Source organism: Thalassophryne amazonica, chromosome 17 (assembly GCF_902500255.1).
Source record: "Thalassophryne amazonica chromosome 17, fThaAma1.1, whole genome shotgun sequence".
Taxonomy (NCBI): Eukaryota; Metazoa; Chordata; class Actinopteri; order Batrachoidiformes; family Batrachoididae; genus Thalassophryne; species Thalassophryne amazonica.
The window spans coordinates 33,791,858-33,816,008 of record NC_047119.1 but is presented as its reverse complement, the minus strand read 5'-3'; the positions used below and the strand labels follow the sequence as shown (position 1 = coordinate 33,816,008).

The 24,151-nt window shown below is 42.3% G+C and overlaps 1 protein-coding gene and 1 long non-coding RNA gene across 3 annotated transcripts in view; one reads left to right on the top strand and one right to left on the bottom strand.

Annotated features, from left to right (window-relative positions):
• Positions 1-24,151, bottom strand: part of LOC117529379 — an 883,736-nt gene that overhangs the window by 293,897 nt on the left and 565,688 nt on the right. The gene's annotated exons all lie outside the window — the stretch shown is intronic.
• rc3h2 (ring finger and CCCH-type domains 2) overlaps positions 1-24,151 on the top strand; it is a 68,173-nt gene that overhangs the window by 24,981 nt on the left and 19,041 nt on the right. For both annotated transcript variants that reach the window (XM_034192124.1, XM_034192125.1), the window contains exons 4-12: positions 2,688-2,921; positions 5,568-5,743; positions 7,669-7,869; positions 7,991-8,123; positions 9,367-9,485; positions 15,307-15,419; positions 15,853-16,152; positions 18,197-18,372; positions 23,817-24,127. In XM_034192124.1, coding sequence (XP_034048015.1) covers positions 2,688-2,921; positions 5,568-5,743; positions 7,669-7,869; positions 7,991-8,123; positions 9,367-9,485; positions 15,307-15,419; positions 15,853-16,152; positions 18,197-18,372; positions 23,817-24,127 — 1,763 coding nt within the window. The remainder of the gene's footprint in view (positions 1-2,687; positions 2,922-5,567; positions 5,744-7,668; positions 7,870-7,990; positions 8,124-9,366; positions 9,486-15,306; positions 15,420-15,852; positions 16,153-18,196; positions 18,373-23,816; positions 24,128-24,151) is intronic.

Below are 24,151 nucleotides of genomic sequence, written 5' to 3'. Positions count from 1 at the left end.
TGTACACCAAGACCTTAGCGCAACTCTTTCTTAGTTGATTGAATCAATTTTAATATTAAGTGTTAATAATAATAGAAATAATTCTGCTTACTTGATCACCTGACTGCTTCTGCACGTCGGCATGCAGAATGCTTAAATGTAGTGACATTACATTATTGTAGTCCAGTTTATTTTGCTAAATCAGTGTTAATTTTGGTGGTTGAATTGTTTGAGTTAACTCAGTCTCAATGGTTAATCAGTTCCCCCCTCATTTTTTATTTTTTCAACATGGAAAAATCATAAGCAGTAATCTCTGGTGCTGACACATGAAGTCATTGCGGAAGTGCAGTTTTTATATAACTCATCAGTTTAAGATATGTTAAGTCATAAAGTCATGAACAGTTAGGGTCAGTGTTGTTTTGAGTGACAGCAAGTGTTCCAGCATGTGGACTCGAGGCCCTGCTAGCTAATTTCAGTTTATTCTGCAATTTCAATTTATTTAGTTTATATAGCACCAAATCACAACAAAGCTGCCTCAAAGTGCTTCACACAAGTAAGATCTAACCTTACCAACCCCTAGAGCAAACGCACAGGCGACAGTGATAACTGAAAAACTCCCTCTGATGATTTGAGGAAGAAACCTCAAGCAGACCCGACTCAAAGGGGTGACCCACTGCTTAGGCCATTCTACCAAAAAGGTTTGCAATACAGAACACAACACAACAACAATTGACGAGAGTCCATACAGGTGTCCAGTTCACCGTTGGAGGTTTGGGGGGGGGTCATTGAGCCACTCGTTGAATCTGTTCCTACAACAGAGTCCATCCTGCGTACGCTACAGAAATCAACCAATCCAGCACGTGGATCCAATCTCATCCCAGACAGAGAGAAAAAGAAAACAGAATCAGTCGGCCAGAAAAACTATACTTAAGGCATAATTCAACAGCATTAAGCAACGGGAAGGCAGAACAAATACTAAGGTGATCGTCGGCCACTAGCCGTAAGCTTCACTAACAGACCCAGACTTTGTGGATTTGATCTGGTCAAGTTGACTGTTTGTCCTTTCTGAGCATTTTATTACAACGATCTGATCTGACATAATATAGCTTTGTGGTTAATTGTACTAACAGACCATCTAAAAAGTCTGTGCTCCAGTATTTTCAGTGAAATGCTATTATTTAGTTTGTGCTAGTACCATTAGCACTTCCAAAGGAATGTACTCTGTTGTGTACTCCAGTAGATGATGCTTCATAAGAATTTATGTCTCCATGTATTAGGGCTGCATTGATTAAGTATTCTATCGATTATGCTGGCAAATATTCGAGTAATTGGATAAAAAGTACTTTTGTGTTTTTAAACACAATATAGTCCAGGGCTCTCCCTAAGCAATGGTATAATGTTGCTGCACCAAAGTCTTTACATTTTGCTGAAATGGTGATGGGATGTGGCTTTCTGTTTGGTTTGGTTTTTTTCCCCAACTTGTAAAATTTAATCATTTTTTTTGTTTTTTTTTTTAAGGTTGGTGGACTGAGTCCCTGTGTGATTTTTTTATCCCTCTTTCTCTGCGACTCAGCAGATGCATTTCAGCTGGAGGTTGAACATGCAAGCTTCACAGTCAGTTTTATTATTATTATTTTATTTGAGTTACAGTGTTTGTGAAGTGTTGTGTGTTGCTCAAAAAAGCGAAAATTAAAAAGCACAACACTCAGAGCGAGTCTGAGCAAAACACAGAAGAAAGAGTGGACTTTTGCTGAGAGGATCTTCTTTCAGAAACTGTTTGTCAGCGTGGCCGGGGATGGAGCTGTGACTCACCCAGTGTGAGCTGAATGCTGAGCCCCTCACACCGAGCACAGAGAGAGAGACAGCAGCCGGCTGCCGGGCGAATAGTCACTCCCCACTCAAGCGGACCGTGTGTTTTTTAAAAATAGACAAACACAGTGCTTCGCTTTAAATGCGCAGTCTATTTCAGATGATCAGCGTGGACCGTCTTTCTCTTAAAGGCTTTATTTTACTCTGTGTGTCGCATTGGAAAGCGGTAGCTTTTGGCGCTAAATTGATTAGCTGTTACACAGCCTGTGCGCATGCTCTAGTCTTAATTCTTCTGTTTGTTTTTCTGGGGATGTTACAGTGCCACGCACAGGCCTGGCATATGTACTACAATGTTAAATGGACCTTTGAGGTACAGAATTTGCCTTAAACATTTGTTTGTAATCGAATTATTCAAATTACTCGACTAATCATTTCAGCCCTACCGTTTATACAGTTTGCCATGTTCAAATACACCTTTATTTATTTATTGCCAATCACAGACAAGAAACAGTGACCGGAGTGGCCACCAAGACCCTGTGATTAGCAGCAAATCTTCATAAATCACATGCAAACAAAACACACACTTGTTGCAGCCTGGACAAGTCCAGACGGGTCCTGTTATTCAACATTCCTATTTCAACGGGTATTTAAAAGGTTAACTGCAAATTATTATTTTAAAGAATGCTAATGTGACCCAAAACAGGAGGTTCACTTGTGCTCACCTGCATCTATCAGAATTCAAGATTTTAAAGGTGAATATGTTACGAAGTTACTGATGGAAAATGTGCAGACTTTGTCACTGACTGACGGACTCCGTTATTCCTATGACACAAAGAATAAACTTTGTTATTAGTGGAAGGTTGGACAGTTAGTCATGCTTTTTTTTCCGTCTTGGACAGGTGTGGCCGCTCTGAGTCCGAGTGCTCTGAGTCGCCCCATGCAGAGGAAGCTGGTGACTCTGGTGAACTGCCAGCTGGTGGAGGAGGAGGGACGCGTGCGGGCGGTTCGAGCCGGCCGGTCACTAGGGGAACGTACGGTCACAGAGCTTATCCTGCAGCACCAGAACCCCCAGCAACTCTCTGCCAACCTGTGGGCAGCTGTGAGGGCACGAGGATGCCAGTTCCTGGGGCCTGGTGAGTCAGCACATAACCATTCTCATACTCAACATTATACAGGAGCAAGGCATTATGGGTAGGATACCATTGTCTGAAAGGAATGTAAATTCTGCCTACTCATGTGCCCATATTAATTGAAATACTTCACTTAATGATACACTTTGCTTGATGTTACATTTTGCTCTCTATAAACTTTAGCATTTACTTAAACGTTAAATAAATAATTTGCTAAATATTTTGCATTAACTAAAATATTTAATATTTAACTAAATATTTAACAAAACACTGAGCTAAATGTTTAACTTGATAAGATTGCCACTGGATTTGTAATATACATATTAACTAAATATTTATCTAAATAAATGCAGGAGGAAAAATACAACAGAATGGGAAAGTAAAACCAGAACTAAAGAATAGATAGATTGTGTGGTTGGAGACATCATGTGTTGCACTAAATTGGGCCTCAAAACATCACCAACAAATAATTCCAAATGTTCCGTTTGATTTGCTTCCCCTAGTGTTGAAACATATGAAAACATTATTCATTCATGCGTATTTAACGGCTGCATTCAGTGCAGGATCTGTACTTCTTGCACATAGTTCTTGCACGTACATTGTTTAATAAATTTTTAGCTAAATATTTAGCCAGCTAAACAATTATTTTTGTTTCTTTTATTTGGACATTTCTGGACATTTCAAAATTCTCAATTTGCGTATGAACAAAATGTTTTGCCAAATTTGTACCTAATTGATTTGCCAAATATTTAACAAAATATTCAAATAAACAATACTTTTTGCAGCTCTTATTTTCAGATTTCCTTTTTTCTGGCACCTTCAGTTTACATATCAATTAAATACTTAGCTAAATTAACCAATTGCTTTGCTAAATATTTCACAAAATATTCAGACAAATAAAAATAATTTTGCAGATTTTATTTTCACATTTTCTTTTTTCCAGCACCCTCAGTTTACATATTAACTAAACATTTCACAAAATTAACAAATTGTTTTGATAAATATTTATTAAATATTTAGGCAAATAAACCATTCTTTTTGCAGCTTTTATTTAGGCATTGTCTTATACTGGCACTCTCAATTTGCATATTAACAAATATTTATTTACTTATATTTTTAATAAATAGTTTTGCCAGATATTTGCTAGATATTTAACTAAATACTTAAACAAATAAACCATTTCCGTGTATTGGAGTTATTTATTTAATTACTTATTTTTTGGGGTTGGGGGTGTAACACTTCTTTTCTCAAACATTGACAGTTTGCAAACGAGCTTAATATTTCACTAAACGTTTAACAGAATGCTTTGCTAATTTAAATATTTTGCCAAATAAACTATAGTTTTTGGTTTTTATTTTAACACTTTCACTTTTTCCTGGACTGACAATGTGCATATTAGCTGAAACTGAATTAAAAGTTTGACAAAATTTTGCCAAATATTTAACTAAATATTTATCCAAATAAATCTTACTGTTTGGGTGCTTTTATTTTGGCACTTCTGTTTTTACATCACTGACATTTTGCATGTTAATTAAATATTTAGCTGAATATTTAACAAAATGTTTTGCTGAATATTTTACAAAATATAAATCAAATAAATCATTTGTTGGAGAGCTTTTGATACTTTCTAACAATTTGCTAAATAATTGATCAAAATAGGTAGCGCAGGATGACAGGGAGGAGACTAGCTTATAGCAGGCATAAAACATCGCACTTGTATGGAAAATCAGAGTCGAATTTATTGCCAAGTAAGTTCTCACATATAAGGAATTTGATCTAGTGTCATTGGTGCATAAACAACAATAATAAAAAGAAAAGGAAAAAAATACTTATGTAAGAAATAATTGGGGCATAAACAATAAAAAGAAAAGGAAAAATACTTCTATAAGAAGTAAAGAAGTCAACTAGACAAATAGGCAAAACTGCTCACTGTCAAACAAATATGACGTAGTGCAATGCAGATGTACAGTACCTTTCAGTACAGGGATGATCAATCTGTACTTTGTGTGTGTGGGGGGGGGGGTTGCAGGGTAAATGGGGTTGTCTGGCATTATTTATAAGTTTAACTGTGTATGGAAAGAAACTTTTTGTGTCTTGAGGTTTTAGTCCTGATGGACCTCAGCCATCTCCCAGAGGGGAGGGTGACAAAACGTTTGTGTCATGGGTGAGAGGGATCGGCCACTATCTTCCTTGCTCGGCTCAGGTCCTGAAGGGATGGCAGATTGCAGTCAATCACCTTCTCAGCTGCGTGGATGATACACTGCAGTGGGCACATCTAGGAACCCTCAGAGAATTATTACTTTTATGGAATTATTATCAGTATCTTTTTGGTTTTTGAAGTCTTATTGAGAAATAGGAGGAAACTGCTTATGTTCACATTTTGCATTGCTTCATCAAGCTACAGTATATGTTGGTCCCAGAATGTTCAAGCTGGTGTCCTGTGATGATCACTCATAGGGCAGATTCTGACTGGGAAACTATTTCTCATTGTGATAACAGCATGAGTGAAGTTGACTGAGGACACTTTAGCAGGATAGTTTGCGCACACACTTTACCAGTGGTACAATTTGCATGTACTCACCTCTCTGTTTACTTGTGATTCTTTCCCTCTCTTTGTGTCTACATCCTCCTGTCATGCTTCTGCATCAGCTATGCAGGAAGATGCCCTCAAGCTGGTTCTGCTGGCTCTGGAGGACGGCTCAGCCCTGTCCAGGAAGGTGCTGGTTTTGTTTGTAGTCCAGAAGCTGGAGGCTCGGTTCCCTCAGGCCTCCAAAACCAGCATAGGCCACGTGGTGCAACTGCTCTACAGGGCCTCCTGCTTCAAGGTGCATGTCATATCATATGAATGCATGAATGTGTATGGGATGAGCATGCACAGAAATATATGATAAGCTCTGTTTGCCACTGTTTCTTGCACGTATGCCATGATTCTCAAATTTCTGTGACATATGCCTAAAATAACTTCAAAACAAAACTGTGCTTGCAACAGGAAAGTGCCTATATGCATAGATGTTTAATAACACAATATGTTTTAATGTTTTTTTTAACTCTGTTCTGTTTTATACGATGCTGAATTCATACTAATACAGCTATGTGCTTCTGTGGGTGGATTGTGTGGGTGTGAATGTATTTCGGGGCCTGGTTTCTGATGACAGAGATGATTGGCGGGGCAGATATGTCAGCTATTTTCTCATGAAGTAACAGCAGTCCATGCGTGACCTTTTTGCACAGCCTTGCATGACAGACGCAGACACGCTTCTCTTGCAATGAATTCTACTGTCAGGTGCAATCTCACTGTATCTTGAGTAATAAAGGCATCTTATCAACTTCAGAAGTGGTTACAGTATCAGTGGTGTTTGCATGTTTATTAGCAGGGTTCTGCAAAAGTTGTCAGCTGATTAAAACAAATCTGGGTGTAGTGATCGACCTCCTCAAGAGGAGGAAAACATAAAAAAAATCTTTTGTGATTTGAATGCATGTTTATGAGTATTTGGTTGTGCAATGTGGATATAAAGCCGAGTTCATGATTTTTAATTTCCGGTGATATATTCCCATATGTTTGACCAACAGTGATTTTTGTTACATGTGTCACATAAGACAAAGCGGGTGTGTGTGTGTGTGTGTGTGTGTGTGTGTGTATGTGTCCATCTGGTGAATGTGTATGCAATATCTTGACAAAGACTTTGTATATTAGTGCTAAACTTGGTACACAAGGTCACCTCACTAAGTTCTCTCTATTTCACCAGCAGAATGGAGCATAATTATTCACCCATTTGCTTAAATATGTAAATGGAATTATGACACTAATGATCAGTTGTCACCCTAAAATGTAGTTTGTGCACAGCACAGAATAGCTCAGAACTCTGGTCCGTGCACCAATTACATATGGAGACATTTATTATTAAAGAAATAAGCACAAAGTAAACCGTTCACTTTTTAAATATGCCAGCAGTTACAATTAATGTTTTTTTTAAATACTATTAATATATGTATGAGGAGGCTACGGCCTCTCTGCTGCCGGAACAGCAATCTGTCAAGCACAATAAGGTAACATCATGGTTTCAAACATGCAAAATTCAGACCTGCTAAATTTTCTTTTGACCTTGATAAATCATGTTGCAAGGGCAAACCTCACCTATTTGCATATTTCCTCTTATAATTTTGCGCACTTTGTTGGACAAACCTGAAATTGTATATTCATGAAATGGGGGTGGTGGTGGGGTGTTTAAAAGCTTTGCTTCTGCCTACACCCTTTTGGCGACACAAGTACACTGTTAAGTTGTTGTTTTAATTTTTAGTTTTTGTTATTGTTGCTCTGTGTGCTGAATAAATAAAATTCATTCATTCATGAATTCAAACGTGCTAAATATGACAGTGCATGCTATTTTGTGCATTTGAAAGATGCAATCCTTAGCACGTAGTGGCATGCTTGTTTTTTTTGCGAGTGTTATGGTGTTTGTGCACGTTTTAACATATGCAAACCTTTAGTAAACTAGGCCCTAAGACTTTGGACAAGTTTGCTGCGGAAGTGTTTCTGTTCTAAATGCGGCCACCAGGCGGCTGAGTCTCTGAAACTGAGTGTATGCAAGAACTCCACAATGTCTTCATGGATTATGATCAAACTTCTTATGATAGATTATGCCTTGATAATTGCACAAATTCAAGGTAGAGCTCGATGGTGCAGTTTATGGTAAAGATAACCGGCGCTTTCTTTGCTGTCTTTCTTTTCTTCATCACTTTTTCCCTTCAGGTGACAAAGCGTGATGAGGACTCCTCATTGATGCAGCTGAAGGAAGAGTTCCGAACGTATGAGGCTCTGAGGAGAGAGCACGACGCGCAGATCGTCCATATTGCCATGGAGGCGGGACTACGAATTTCACCCGAGCAGTGGTCGTCTCTGCTGTACGGAGACCTGGTGCACAAGTCACATATGCAGTCCATCATTGATAAGGTAACATGAGTTTCATGTGCTCATCCATACAGACAGGGTGTTTTTTCACTGCATATTGATGCGAGAATTCAAAACACGGGTGCTTTTCGCATTTTCACTCTGTTACTGCCTTTTGCTTCAGTTGCAGTCTCCAGAGTCGTTTGCAAAGAGCGTTCAGGAGCTCACAATCGTTTTGCAGAGAACTGGAGACCCTGCCAACCTCACGAGCCTCAGACCTCATCTGGAGCTTCTCGCCAACATCGACCACAATCCAGGTAGTTCAGTTTGCTTTACAAAATCATATATGTTTGGAGTTTCACGTTAGGCTTTCACAAAAAGTCTCACAAATCAGCAACTGTGCATGAGGAACCGCCTGCTATATTGCAGAATTTTGGATTGAAATAGCTCGTTTTAGAGTTTTGTGACATATGTAACGGAACTCCACATCTGGACATCTTTTTGTTTCAACTGTGTTGATTTTGGGAGAAAGATGCCACACCCCGTCTCTCCCATGAGAGAGGGGATGTGGCACAGAAATGCGTCAAATATGAGTCTATTCCACATAGCGCATTTCCTTCCCGTTTCATCCCGAATAGAAAATCCAGGTGCGTTTTGAAGCATCATAGTAACTTCTTGATCCATCTTTGTCAATCTTGAACAAACTTGGTACACGGTGATCATCGGCGCCAGTTTTGAAATCAGGGTGAAATTTTCAAGCTGTCCAATCGCCAAATTGTCGCTAGTGCGCGGTAACTTCCAGGTGTTCGTAGTCTAAAGAGCTTCCATCATGTTTTAACGTTTTTAAACGGGCTCAAAACTTGTTTGATCGTGCTCCACTGGAGTAAAAATTTGAAGGAGAAGCAGCGTTTGTTGTGGTTCTGGCTGAGGGCACAGCTCCTTATTTTCGTTTTCGGGTGGGCTACCAGGTCTGCACTTTATAAGCCAGCCAGTTGCCAGGTCTGCAATTTATAAGCCAGTCTGTTAGGAGGCAAGCCGGAGGAGGCCGTTTCATCCCGTTTTTTTTGTTTGTTTTGTTTTTTGTTTTTTTCACTTTTTTTGGATCGTGGGGGATAGAATGGCACGCTGTGGAATAGGGGTGTAACAGAGGTCAATTATTAATATCAAATTTTTCTCAGAGACTGACACCAAACCTGACACACATATGGAGTTCTGGAATTGCCCAGTGAGGTCATAGATCATTCACTGGAGGCGAGGTCATGTCACCTGTCTGCTCGATGACCTACTTCCCTCAGGTCGGTTTGTTGAGTTCTTTTGACTTGGCAAGATCAACCTCACGTAAATCATTTGGGGAAAGGTGAGCATCATTTGGGTCAAATGCCAAATTGCTGTACCCCTTACTGTCCTCTTTCCCATGGGAATGATTACCTACTTAGACAGGAATCCTGGTCCCAGCTCCATTCTTCTCTATAAGTTGGCTGCTATCTGAGGTTATTTTAAAAATCATTTGAAGAATTTATACTGCATGCTGAGCAAAATGTGCTGTTAATCTGTGTGCAGATGCACCAGCACCATCATGGGAGGAGCTGGAAAGTGTGATGCTAGCCGTGAAGCTGGTCGTTCATGGGCTGGTGGAATTTATACAGAACTTTAGCAAGAAGAGCCACGACACTCCTCAGGTACACTGATAATGAAGGGATGGTATTTGTTCTTTAAATAGACACTGATGCGGGGGAACAGAGTGCTGCAGTCACTGCGAGATCTTAAACATTATATTCACATCGTGATAAAGTACAAAGTAGAAGAGAACATATGATTATTCATTGATCCAGGTCCTGTTGAAGGCCATCAACATGGAAGATAAGCTGTTTTTACATCCTGAAGCACATTTTGTTCATACTGGCTGCAGCGTTGGCGTAATTACAAGGTCAAGAAATGGTCTGTAACAGCTAAAAGCTGAAGTCAGTGGTTGTATGCTCAGCTTAATAACTACTTTTTAAAATTTACAATGACATATCTGGAAGTTTAATGCAGCAGAATTAAAGTAATAATTTGCATTTGACCAATAATGCCGCTGTGGAGACTGAAAAGGATCTTTAACAGTCAGATGAGTAAAAGGTTGAAGCTTAATCGTGTATCAGTTCTACTCAAAAAACAGGCAGTTCAATTTTAAGAACAAAACAGAAAGTCACATCTATGTAAAATCATTAAAACCCATGAATAATACCAAGACATTAAAAAAATGGATTTTTAATGACTTGTATTGGCCCACCTGCAGTATGTTCTCAGCCCACACTTTGGGAATCAGTGCTTTGGTAATTATGTTTATGATTTACTATTTCAAATCCTGCTTTTAGGCTGTTTTCATTGAGTGAATTAATCCTACCCCCAGCTGCATTAAAAGAGTGAAGTAGAATTGTCACAGGTCATTTGTTGTGAGCTGCAATATTCTTTTGTTTTGTAAATTGCCATGCCTGCAAGTTTATCAAAATTCTCAAAATTAGATTTTTACCCGAGGCCATCAAATATAGCCATCAGGTATTGCGAAGACTTTGTGTCCATCTTTCCGTCTGTCTGTGTTCTGCATAAGTCCAATCCTGTTACTGCCAGACTTCAGATTCACAGGGAACATTCTTGGGACACAGATCTTGGACAAGTTCAAACATGGCTAACCTTGACCTATTTTAAGAGGTTAAAAAGTGACATTCTGTTTCATTCTGTTCTTTTTTTTTTTTTTTTTTTAAAGAGCAGGGGTGACAGCCAATCAGAGTAGAGCAGCACTGTGACATCAGTGGCTGTTCTAGCTAGCTGCAAACTCTGTTTCCTCTTTTTGTAAATATAACTTCTTTGTCATATATTATGTAAAATCTAGTGAGAAATAAATACTTCTAAAACTGAAAATGCTGTTTTTGTAATCTGATAACACCTCTGGAGTGATTTACAAGGCATTTAGCGGATGTTAGCGTGCATGCTAACTTCTGCTAACTCTCTAACTTTGGGCACACACACACCTTCCTGCATATACAGTTAAAACATAAATATTGTTTATGATTGATTAATTGATAGAGGGGCTTTATTGAACATGTATCAATTGTGCATAAGACAATAGGATCTTAATAATTATTGTATAATATATATATATGCGTGTGGCAGTGGTAGGTCCATGACCTATACGGGATCTAGGCGCTCCCGCCATCACGAGCCTCCCAGCTGACTGAGTTATAGCAGTGGGTAGATGGGACTCATTAGCTCTGTTAAGGCGGTCCACCTAGGGGAAGGAAAACCCTGATGTTAAACTCCCAGCCTGGGTTACTGCCCCCGTGCCTCCGAGGAAGGTTCTTTAGCCAGAGGCTAGGAGAAGGTCACTCTGATGTAAAACCTACAGCCTGGTGGTCGCCACAGCCGTCTCAGCTTGTCTGTGCCACTGTGGAGTGCCACCTTGCCTAAAGAGTGGAATTGTTGTGCGTGAGCTGATCTCCACTTTAAGCAAGGAGCGCAGGCGGGAAGGAAAGCCCTGCAGCGATGGGAAGAGGTGAAAACAGCAGGTGCATGATGGCACTGGGAGCTGCAGTCTCGATCCTGCATGCAGGCGGCTCAGGAGCTATGGTCGTTTGATTGCTGACCCGAGACAACAGCATCATCCGGCAGGGCCCTGGGTGACCAAGCAGCCCTGTTTAGGGATAGCCCTGCTTGCTCCACATGGAGACAGACCTAGAAAAGGTGGTCTAAACATGGCTTGTCTCACTAGACCCGGTTGGCTCACCGCTGCCAACGGGCATCACTACACGCGGTGCGAAAAGAAAAACAAAGAACCTGAAAATTGCGTGCTGGAATGTACGCACAATGATGGACTCAGACAATAGCGATCGTCCTCGAAGACGCTCAGCCTTAGTCGCCAAAGAGCTAGCAAGTCTTGACATAGACATTGCTGCACTCAGCGAGGTGTGCTTTGCAGACCAAGGGTCACTCACCGAGGAAGGCACAGGCTACACACTGTTCTGGTCAGGGAAGGCTAAAGAAGATCGTCGACTCTCAGGAGTCGGGTTCATGATTAAGAGCGCCATAGCACATAGGTTACACAGTTTGCCAGTTGGACATTCTGACCGACTCATGTCACTCCGGCTCCCCATCAACAACAAGGATTTTGCCACTATTGTTAGTGTGTATGCCCCAACCATGCAGGCCGACATCGGAGTTAAGGAGGCTTTTATAACGATCTGCACAACCTTCTACAGCGCGTCGACACCCAGGACAAGCTCCTCATCATGGGAGATTTCAACGCCAGAGTGGGCCGCGACTCTGATGTATGGAAGGACGTGCTAGGGAAACATGGCATAGGCAACTGTAACGACAATGGCCGCCTGCTGCTGGAGTTCTGCTCTGCACATGACTTGACGATCACAACAGCCTTTTCCAACAGAAAGAGAGATTCAAAGCAACCTGGAGACACCCACGCTCCAAACACTGGCACGTTCTGGACTACGTTCTGATGCGACAGCGTGATAGAAGAGACCTACTACATACCAGGGTGATGCCTAGCGCAGATTGCTATACGGATCATCGCTTGGTCCGTTCCAAGATTGCTTTCACTTTCAAGCCCCCTCCTAAGAAGAAAGGCCCACAGTTTAAGAAGCTACAAGTCCACAAGCTGCAAGACATAGACACAAAAATGGAGTTCCAGGCCAAACTAGAGGAGAGACTGGGTAGAGAAGAAGGCCTGCCTGATGACCCTGAACAACAGTGGATGAGGTTAAAGGCCATCCTTCAGGAGACGGCTGCAGAAGTAGTGGGCTTCTCAGCCAGGAAAAATAAAGACTAGTTTGATGAGTCTGATGCACAGATCCAGGAACTACTAGAAAAGAAACGCGCATGCCACAAGACTCTTTTAGCTAAACCTGATGACCACTCTGCCAAGACAGCTTACAGAAATGCCTGCTCCACACTGCAAAGCAAGCTCCGCATGCTGCAGAACGACTGGTGCTAGCTTTTGCGGAGAAGACACAACAACATGCTGATGCCGGAGACATGCGCTCCTTTTATGAAGCCCTTAAGACCATCCATGGGCCAGCACATCAAGTGCAAGCACCCCTGCGCTCCTCAGACGGCTCCACCCTTCTGACGGACAAGGAAACCATTATGCAGCGTTGGTCAGAACACTTTGAAAACCTCTTCAGTGACAAGCGCACTGTGCAAGAGTCATCAATCGAGAAGATTCCCCAGGTGGAGGTGAAATGGGAACTTGATGACTCCCCAACACTTGAAGAGATCCGAAAGGCCACCACGCAGCTGAATCCAGGGAAGTCTCCTGGCATAGATGGCATCCCAGCAGAGGTGTACCAACATGGAGGTGAGGCAGTCCTCGACAAGCTTCAGATTCTCTTCTCCAGTTGCTGAGAAAAGGAAATGGTTCCACATGACCTTCGGGATGCGGTCATATTCTCCCTGTACAAGAACAAGGGCGACAAGTCCGACTGTTCTAATTACCGGGGCATCACTCTCCTCTCAATAGCAGGTAAGATTTTGGCTCGAGTGCTGCTCAACAGGCTTACCCCTACCATAGCGCATGAAAATACTCCCGAGAGTCAGTGCGGATTTCGGGCCAACAGGGGAACCACCGACATGATCTTCGTCCTGAGACAGATCCAGGAGAAGTGCAGAGAACAGAACATGGCCCTTTATGCAGCCTTCATAGACCTAACCAAGGCTTTTGTCAGTCGTGAGGGTTTGTGGAAGATTCTTGCATGCCTTGGCTGCCCTCCAAAGCTCCTCACCATTATCCGCCAGCTGCATGAAGGCCAGATGGGACAAGTGAAGTACAACGGGACTCTGTCCGGCAGCTTCCCCATCTCAAATGGCGTCAAACAAGGTTGCATCCTCGCGCCCACTCTCTTCTCCATCTTCTTCAGCATGATGCTTCGTGAGGCCAAAGAAGGCTTAACAGACGGCATCTACATCCGCTTCAGAACCGACGGAAGTCTGTTTAAATTGCGGCGCCTTCTGTCCCACACTAAGATCACAGAACAGCTAATCATGGAGCTGCTCTTCGCAGATGACTGCGCCCTCGTCGCCCATATGGAGCAAGCCTTGCAGCACATTGTCAACTGTTTTGCTGAAGCAGCAAGAGCCTTCGGCCTCACCATCAGCCTGAGAAAGACAGAAGCGCTATATCAACTGGTCCCCCATACAGCATATACCCCACCCCAAATCAACATCGAGGGTACCAGCCTGAATGCAGTAGAGCACTTCACGTATCTCGGTAGTATTATCTCAAACGACGCATCTGTTGCCAAGGACCTAGACAGTCGCCTTGCCAAGGCCAGCAGTTCTTTTGGTCGACTCTCAAAGAAAGTCTGGCAGAATCATGCACTGCGCCTTTCCACAAAAGTGCAGGTCTACAGAGCCATTGTGGTCCCTACCCTCCTGTATGGAGCTGAAACCTGGGTTCTGTATCGCCAGCAGATCAGATTACTGGAACGCTTTCATCAGCGTTGTCTCCGAAACATCTTCGGGATCAAGTGGCAGTGATACGTCTCAAATGAGGACATCCTTACCAGAGCCAAATTGCCCAGCATGGAGTCTATTATACTCAAACAACAGCTTCGTTGGGCAGGTCACGTAGCCAGGATGGATGATACACGCATGCCGAAATTAATTCTCTTTGGCGAGCTCAAGGAAGGGAGACAAAACCAAGGGGCCCCCAAAAAGCGCTATAAGGACCAGCTGAAGAAACAGCTCTCCCTTGCAGGCATTCAGCATCAGTCATGGCGGCATCTAGCTACAGATAGACTCAGCCGGCGTTCCAGCATCAAATCCGCCAGCATGAAGTTTGAGGCAGAAAGAAGTGAGGCCTCACGCCAGAAGCGTCAAAGACAGAAAGAGCGGGCAGCAGCACAAGCCCAGCCTACTCAAGTGTTTATTTGCCCCAAGTGTAACAGGTCTTGTGCATCCCGCATTGGACTTTTCAGCCACTAGAGGGCTTGTAGAAAATAAACTAAAAAAAAAAAAAAAAAAGGCCTTCCCACTATCCTCGCAAGCGAGGAAACTGCCAACAACATATGCGTGTGTGTGTGTGTGTGTACTTTGCACTGGCATACCAATTAAACAACTGCAAATTATAAAGAAGACAATGCTCATATGGCTCAGGATATTTTAGCATTGTGTTATGTTTAAACAACTGTTATTTTTAATTCTGAAGTGTATGTATGAATGTATGCAGCAGGTACTTAAAATTTACTTTGCACTTCATTTTTTTTATATTTACTTCAAAGTCTGCTGTCCTGCCACGAAAAAAAATAATAAATAAATCATGCCCGCACCCACCACCACCACCACCAAAGGAACTGAAATCTCTGCAGCCGCCACTGGTGATGTGCCACAAAACAATGGAAAAAAGTGATAAGGAAGTTTGAAATGAAAATTAAATGGTATCTATAAATGTGATTTATCTGGCACTAAATCCTGCAGTATTATTTTATTAAACATTTTGTTTATACTTTCAAGCCTCAAGCCAACAGCAAGTACAAGACCAGCATGTGTCGAGATCTCCGTCAGCAGGGCGGCTGTCCCAGAGGAACTAACTGTACGTTTGCACATACACAGGATGAGCTTGAAAAGTAAGTCGCCCCGTGCCCCCTCCCCGCCCGCACTCACTGAGTGCCTCTCTGATTTCTGTTTTACTACGTAATGTATGGATGTGTTTAGTTAATGGGTTCTGAATGTATACCTGTTATTGGTTTCTACAAAAAAATAAAAAATAAAGTTTTTGTACTTAATGTAATATTTTCTGCATTATATTTCATTCATTGTTCATAGAAACTATTGTGTTGTGTCATACAGTTTGGCACATCAGTGCAGTTCTTGCAAGCATGAAACACGTGAGAAAATGCACTGTTTTAAGAACTTGTTAAACTAGTTCTGGCCTAACAAAATAGTTAAGCTGCCGCAGGTAAGATCCTATGATATGATATGTTTTGCCAGTGTGCACGCACTCCACCTACAAGGGAAATTCTAACCGTACTTTGTCATCTTCCCTCCGCCTCATTGCAGATTTAGACTGAGGAACAAAAAGAGCAGCAGTGCGGGTCGTCCCTTCCCTTTAGCACAGGGGGTCATGGGTAAAACCTTCACCTTGGAGGGTGGCGCCCTTTCACCGGATGTATCACCAGGAGTGGGACAGGGGCTTAAAGCGACAGAGAACATTGCTCTGACAGAGAGCATCCCCAGCTTAACTCACACCAGCCTCATCCCCCAAGGGGCTAACACAACAGAGGAAATGAAGGCAACGGCACCAAACGGATCATGTGGGTCCAACGGATCCAACAGAAATGCCTCTGGTTCAACAGAACAGTAAGATTATTTTGTTCAATCCTGCACTCATAAAAAAACCAAAAAAACAACAACACTCCTTTACCAACAACCTTTCAAAAGCTCCACAAATACAAAAAGGCCAGTGGCTTTATGACATCACTATCATCACAGGATGGCAGTCACAAGGGTGTGTGCTTTGACATTTTGGTGATGTATACACCTTTACTAACTGAGCAAAAATGGTGGCTGATCAGTAATAATAATATGCCAAAATGTTAAATACATATTAAAATTTGTAAATTTTGTATAGTGATGTTTTTAATGTATAATTGGGCAATTCTACGGTAACAGAGTTACAATCAGAGCAAGTCTTTTAAAATATGGCCAGATTTTGCTGTTATTGCAAATTACATCACAACTACCCTAGCTTTCTTCAGTCACACAGTCTTTGCTTCACGCTGCTCTCAAAGTTGTCAATGTGTTGCTGCATTGGCCAGCAAAACTTTGTATACGAGGTCTGTCAATAAAGTATAGGTCCTTTTTAATTTTTTCAAAAGCTATATGGATTTCATTCATATGTTTTTACGTCAGACATGCTTGAACCCTCGTGCGCATGCGTGAGTTTTTGCACGCCTGTCGGTGACGTCATTCGCCTGTGAGCACTCCTTGTGGGAGGAGTCGTCCAGCCCCTCGTCGGAATTCCTTTGTCTGAGAAGTTGCTGAGAGACTGGCACTTTGTTTGATCAAAATTTTTTCTAAACCTGTGAGACACATCGAAGTGGACACGGTTCGAAAAATTAAGCTGGTTTTCGGTGAAAATTTTAACGGCTGATGAGAGATTTTGAGGTGATACTGTCGCTTTAAGGACTTCCCATGGTGTGAGACATCGCTCAGCGGTCCCAGGCGCCGTCGTCAGCCTGTTTCAAGCTGAAAACCTCCACATTTCAGGCTCTATTGATCCAGGACATCGTGAGAGAACAGAGACGTTTCAGAAGAAGTTGGTTTCAGCATTTTATCCAGATATTCCACTGTTAAAGGAGATTTTTTTTAATGAAAGACGTGCAGACGGATTGCAGCGTCGGCTCGCAGCCGCCGCGACGCTCCGCCACAGGAAAAACACCTCCGTTGGAAGCCTTAAGGACAAGTTGGAACATGTCCAGCTGTTAAACAATTTCTCATATACTCACTCCACTGAAAGCCATCAAAAGCCGCCTGGATTTTACAAATGGTTATCAACACGAGGGTGTTTTTCCTGTGCCGCCGCACCGCGCCAGCTGCGTCCCGACGCACGGACCCGTCCGCACGTCTTTCATTAAAAAAAATCTCCTTTAACAGTGGAATATCCGGATAAAATGCTGAAACCGACTTCTTCTGAAACTTCTCTGTTCTCTCACGATGTCCTGGATCAATAGAGCCTGAAATGTGGAGGTCTTCAGCTTGAAACAGGCTGACGACGGCGCCTGGGAGTGCTGAGCGACGTCTCGCACTTTGGGAAGTTCTTAAAGCGACAGTATCACCTCAAAAACTCTCATCAGCCGTTAAAATTTTCACCGAAAACCAGCTTAATTTTTCGAACCGTGTCCACTTCGATGTGTCTCACAGGTTTAGAAAAAATTTTGATCAAACAAAGCGCCAGTCTCTCAGCAACTTCTCAGACAAAGGAATTCCGACGAGGGGCTGGACGACTGCTCCCACAAGGAGTGCTCACAGGCGAATGACGTCACCGACAGGCGTGGAAAAACTCACGCATGCGCACGAGGGTTCAAGCATGTCTGACGTAAAAACATATGAATGAAATCCATATAGTTTTTGAAAAAAATAAAAAGGACCTATACTTTATTGACAGCCCTCGTATAACTGCATTTCCGGGCTCAAACATCAATGGCTGATTACGCTGATAGAAAATCAATAGTCACTCTCATGTTTGAATGTCTTTTGGGAATTTATCACAGTTAAACTTTGTGCATTTCCTGTGTGTCTAATTAATACGGTACTTCATGATCTAATCATTCATCCGTTCCCACATTCGCTTGTGCAAAATTTTCACATCTTTCTGTTTATTTGTTCTCTTTCTGTCCATCAGGAAACCCGTCTCTCCTCCGAGGACTCCAGTCAGCCACTCCTCAGCTTCATCTCCCTTGACAACAGTCAAGGGACATGGTCATTTCCTGTTGCGTGGCTCACATCCTTCTCAGGTGTCAGAGCTGTACTACCAGGAACCCCATTCTGCATATGACACCGCTCATTATCAGCCAACATGTGAGTCTGGGAATATGATCACGCAACACTGCACATGTATGTTAGTTTAGTTAGTTAGTGACCTTCGTGGTCATGCAGGACCCTGAGATTACCAACAATCACCAATCGCATGCAAATAAAAAGCCTGCATTACATGTGCCTGGACATGTCCCGCTCTACCAACATTCCTATTTAAACTAAAAAGAATAAAAAGCAATAACTGAATAGAATAACTGCAAACTATTATTATAAATGATGGTATAACTGGGTAAACAGACAAAGTGTGGACAAGATATGGCCCAGATGAATGAAGCCCTCATCTCATACTTACTAAGCAAGCTAACGCTAACAGGCTAACTTAGGTTCGGGTGGTTAATTAACACGTATTTTTGCAAACTGGGTGGCGAGTTTCATAACAGGTTGAGTGTGAGTATAAAAACTATGACTGCCATTTTACCTAAGTAACCACGGCACTGTCACTAGTTAACGTCACCAAGGTATCAATACCTGCTAGTGAGTGCTAACAGCCCTAACATATAAATTAAACAAGAGCAATCAGAGATTTCTGACATTCACCACACTCTAAAACATTGCAGCAGGTTTAGTTATGTCCACTTGCTACCTCTCTTTAACATAAAGTGCTCTTACAAGTTTTGGATATTGAACGCAACTTTACAAGTTGCGTTCAATATCAAAACTTGTAACTTGTAGCACGTGGACATTAGAGGTGGGCGATACCGGGAACTGATCCAAGTAAATACAGGCCCAGTATTGCAGATATCGATGCCGATACCAATACTTTTTCATATTTAAGCTTCATAGCTCCAAAGGATCCAAAAGACCTAGGATAGAATTTCACCAAACATTGTACATGACAACAAAATACTTTATTATCACAATCAACATTTTTGTTTAAAAAAAAATGACTGAACACAACTTAAAACAAAATCTCCTGAGGTAGAGGGCTGACAAACCACAATACAAGGGTGTGCTGCTCCGTGTTGTGTGACACAGCGCAGCGCTGCTCTTACAGACAGAGAGTAGACTTTGCTGAATCTGCATGCACTGCAGTCAGTGCGTGCGGGAGAGAAAAAAGCTTGAGTATCGATCTTTTTACACGAGGATCGTTCAGTATCAATACCATCGTTGGTATCGATATTGTCAATATTAGGATCGATCCGCCCACCTCTAGTGGACATAACTAAACGAGGCTGCAATGTTTTTGAGTGCAAGGGTTGACGAGGACTCAAAATAACAGCTATGTGATTCACATCGTGACCCAGACTTTACTTGGATCCAGATACACAATGCAATAACTGTATATGGATCCAGAATGGTCAAACTGATCAAGATGTTGCAATCCGATATTTAATTCACAAGTTGAAACAAAAAAGTGTCTTCCCGATCTTGGTTCTACATCATGATGTCATATCCTTGAAGTAGTTTTGGTGTAATCCTTAAAAGTCTATAAAGGGAATTCCTGATCCAGAATCTGGGTCCGGATCCAGATCATCTCCAAAGTTTAATGGAGTCTTCCAAGTCCTAACACCAATGTGTGGTGACAGTTTGGTGAAACTCCATTAAGTAGTTTTGATGTAATAGTCAAAATCAGACAAAGTGAAGCGTACAAATTCAAATCCTAGTCCAGAATCTGGATCTGGATCACCTCCAAATTCAGTGGAGTCTTCCATGGTTTAATAGCTATCTGAGGTGCAAATTTGGTGAGAATCCTTGAAGTAGTTTCTCGTAATCCTTAAAAGCCTATACGAGGGCTGTCAATAAAGTAAGGGTCCTTTTTATTTTTTTCAAAAACTATATGGATTTCATTCATATGTTTTTACATCAGACATGCTTGAACCCTCGTGCGCCTGCGTGAGTTTTTCCACGCCTGTCGGTGACGTCATTCGCCTGTGAGCACTCCTTGTGGGAGGAGTCATCCAGCCCCTCGTCGGAATTCCTTTGTCTGAGAAGTTGCTGAGAGACTGGCGCGTTGTTTGATCAAAATTTTTTCTAAACCTGTGAGACACATCGAAGTGGACATGGTTCGAAAAATTAAGCTGGTTTTCAGTGAAAATTTTAACGGCTGATGAGAGATTTTGAGGTGACACTGTCGCTTTAAGGACTTCCCACGGTGCGAGACGTCGCTCAGCGCTCTCAGCCGCCGTCGTCAGCCTGTTCAAGCTGAAAACCTCCACATTTCAGGCTCTATTGATCCAGGACGTCGTGAGAGAACAGAGAAGTTTCAGAAGAAGTCGGTTTCAGCATTTTATCTGGATATTCCACTGTTAAAGGAGATTTTTTTAATGAAAGACGTGCGGACGGATCCGCGCGTCGGGACGCAGCCGCCGCGCTGCGGCGGCACAGGAAAAGCACCTCCGTGTTGATAACCATTTGTAAAATCCAGGCGGCTTTTGATGGCTTTCAGTGGAGTGAGTATATGAGAAATTGTTTAACAGGCAGGACATGTTCCAACTTGTCCGTAAGGCTTTCAACAGAGGTGTTTTTCCTGTGGCGGAGCATCGCGGCGGCTGCGTCCCGACGCGCGGACCCGTCCGCACGTCTTTCATTAAAAAAAATCTCCTTTAACAGTGGAATATCCGGATAAAATGCTGAAACCGACTTCTTCTGAAACTTCTCTGTTCTCTCACGACGTCCTGGATCAATAGAACCTGAAATGTGGAGGTTTTCAGCTTGAAACAGGCTGATGACGCCGCCTGAGAGCGCTGAGCGACGTCTCGCACCGTGGGAAGTCCTTAAAGTGACAGAATCACCTCAAAATCTCTCATCAGCCGTTAAGATTTTCACTGTAAACCAGCTTAATTTTTCGAACCGTGTCCACTTCGATGTGTCTCACAGGTTTAGAAAAAATTTTGATCAAACAACGCGCCAGTCTCTCAGCAACTTCTCAGACAAAGGAATTCCGACGAGGGGCTGGACGACTCCTCCCACAAGGAGTGCTCACAGGCGAATGACGTCACCGACAGGCGTGGAAAAACTCACGCATGCGCACGAGGGTTCAAGCATGTCTGACGTAAAAACATATGAATGAAATCCATATAGTTTTTGAAAAAAATAAAAAGGACCGTTACTTTATTGACAGCCCTCGTATGAAGTGAAATCTTGATCCAGAATCCGTATCTGAATTCAGATCACCTCCAACATTGACTGGAGTCTTCCATGGCCTAATACAGAGGTTTCAAACCCATTCCAGAAAGGGCTGAGAGGGTCCAGGCTTTCATTGCAATCACCCACTCCACCAGGTGATTTTACTGATTAACGTCACTTTGATCAGGTGGAATCAGTTAATCAGTAAAATCACGTGGTGGAAAGGGTAGTTGCAAAGAAAACCTGCAACCTCTCGGCCCTTTCTGGAATGGGTGTGAGACCTCTGGTCTGATATCTGTCTGTGGTGAAAAATTTGTCAAAATCCGTGCAGTAGTTTTGACATAATCCTGCAAACATGAAGACAAATAAATAAATAAACGCTGATGATTTTATTACATCCTTGGCAGATGTCATAATACTAAAATTTCACTCAACAGAAATACTGGAGTACTGACTTCTTAGATGGTGCATTATTAAGATTCTCCCTACCACATGCAGGAAAAATCAACCCGGAATGCATTACATCGTCAACATCTCTTTTTGTGTTTGCAAACAATTCTGGTAGCAGTGACGATTTTTGCTTAGCAGTGCCTGGCTAATGTGGTTAAAATTATATTTATTTTTAGTTTTTGCATCCCGTTTCTTTCATGTCATCATGGACGAGCATGAAAATTTCAGGAATATGAAATTAGAAAATGTGAAATTGTAAATTTCTTGCTGTAAGAGAGGTTTTCCTTACAGTGCCAGGAGACGATGAGTCTCGCAGAGAAAGCCACACAAGTTTATCTGATTTTGGAAAAGTATGACCACGAAGAGTCAGAGAGAAAGCAACGGTGGATGGTGACACCAGACAGCTCTGTTCACGATCTCAATGAGAGAACTGTGACGTGAACACGGAACCTGAAACAGCTACCAGTTGTTCATGTTAGTGATGTTACCTGCTTATTGGCTGTGGATGGACAAATGAAAGAATCAGGCAACACAAATGTGATGACAGCTGTCGGATGTTTGTTGACCGTCATGAGGAAGTTGTAGAACTTGGAAGTATCAAAGTGGACAAGGACTTTGTTTACATATGAAGCCGTGTGAAACTAAAGCAGGGCCATATGGCAGAACTATATTCTACATGACTGCTGTGTTCTAACAAGGAAAAGTACAATTAGCGGGATGCGGTTGTGCTTCAGGATATGTATTTATTACAACTTTGTTATTGGTTATCCAGTCTTAATTAGACGTATTCGATAGGGGTTTTTCTTTTTGTTGTTGTTGTTTTTTGACTACACCACGGTTTACAAAGGAGCCGGAGTTGGAAATGCATTGGCCAGAGAAACTCGTAAAATTTTGGCAGAAACAAAGAGCGTGCTCAGTGTGGCGGTACATAAGTACCTCTATGCGGTAGGGAGAATCAACTGCACAGTAAGTCATATTATCACAGATATTTATAATAAAATACACTGTCAAGTCCACAGCAGTTAGCGGCTATTGCTAACGGCTAGCAAGTGGGCGCCCTGACCTAATCCAGGGTTTTCATATATCCCATAATCCCTTGCGCACCAGAGAGTCGCTGCAGTCAAAACAACATAGACAATCCACATGATGACAATTGTAAATGAATATTATACTACAAAAATGTATTTTTTATGCTTTTCATCACGTTAACAAGAAACTGCTGCATGATACCCTGAAAACTTGCTAAAACAATTATAACGAATAATCCGTGTCTGTTGCGTTTAATCTGCGTGGAATTTAATAAACGCAAACTGAATTTCAGACATATTATATATCTTAGTCTGGAACAAAGAGGACAAACTGTGTTGTAAAGAACAATAATCAAGACGTTAAAGAGCAAACTTCACTTTCCCCCAGAACGACATGAACAGGAAGCGATTGTAGCTCACAGCAGCTCCCATTGAAAATAACGGAGAGACAGCCTGTGATTCTCGCATGTTTACATAAAACAAATGCAATAACGTCTATAAACCCAGAGAATATATTCATAAGAGTTTTAGGCACAATATAAAAATAGTTTTATGTTGCGATGTTAATGCTGTTGTCCGTGTGCAGCGGTTAAAGTGCAGCATGATCAGAGCATTGCAATGCAGTTCTCAATGTTACTGAGCTCTCACAGTGTGGGGACCTCTCCGCGGTTTTGCGGGATTTGAAACCTGAAAAGGGCGGATAGAGTAGCTGTCACTTAAACCAACCATGCCTGTAGTTATTAATAATAACTATTCAACACAAGTGAATAAGATAGGTATAGGTTGCAGTCAGAGCAGGGTAGCTAGCATTATGTTACTTGTTTTGCAGAATTTCTTTTGAACAATATTTCAAACATGTCATCCAAAATAATTATCCTCCAGGCCCTTACTATCCACCCACACTTCACCCGCCGAACAAGCCCTGCATGGCTCGCTTCCTCCGATCTTCTAACGTCCCAGAATCCTCCCTGCCTCCTTCCATTGGCCCTCCACCATCTTCATATACCAGCGACCCTCAAACTCCCCATCCCGCTTCGTCCTCTTCCTCGACGTACTCGCCCCTCCCACCAAGAGATCGGATAGGACCACCTCCCTTCCATCCTCACCCAGGACAGCCTCAGTACGGACCCCTGGCCCCCACCCATGGTGTTTACACCCCTCTCTATGACAGCAGGAGAGTGTGGAGGCCCCAGGTGAGCCGATTGTCTCACTAGATG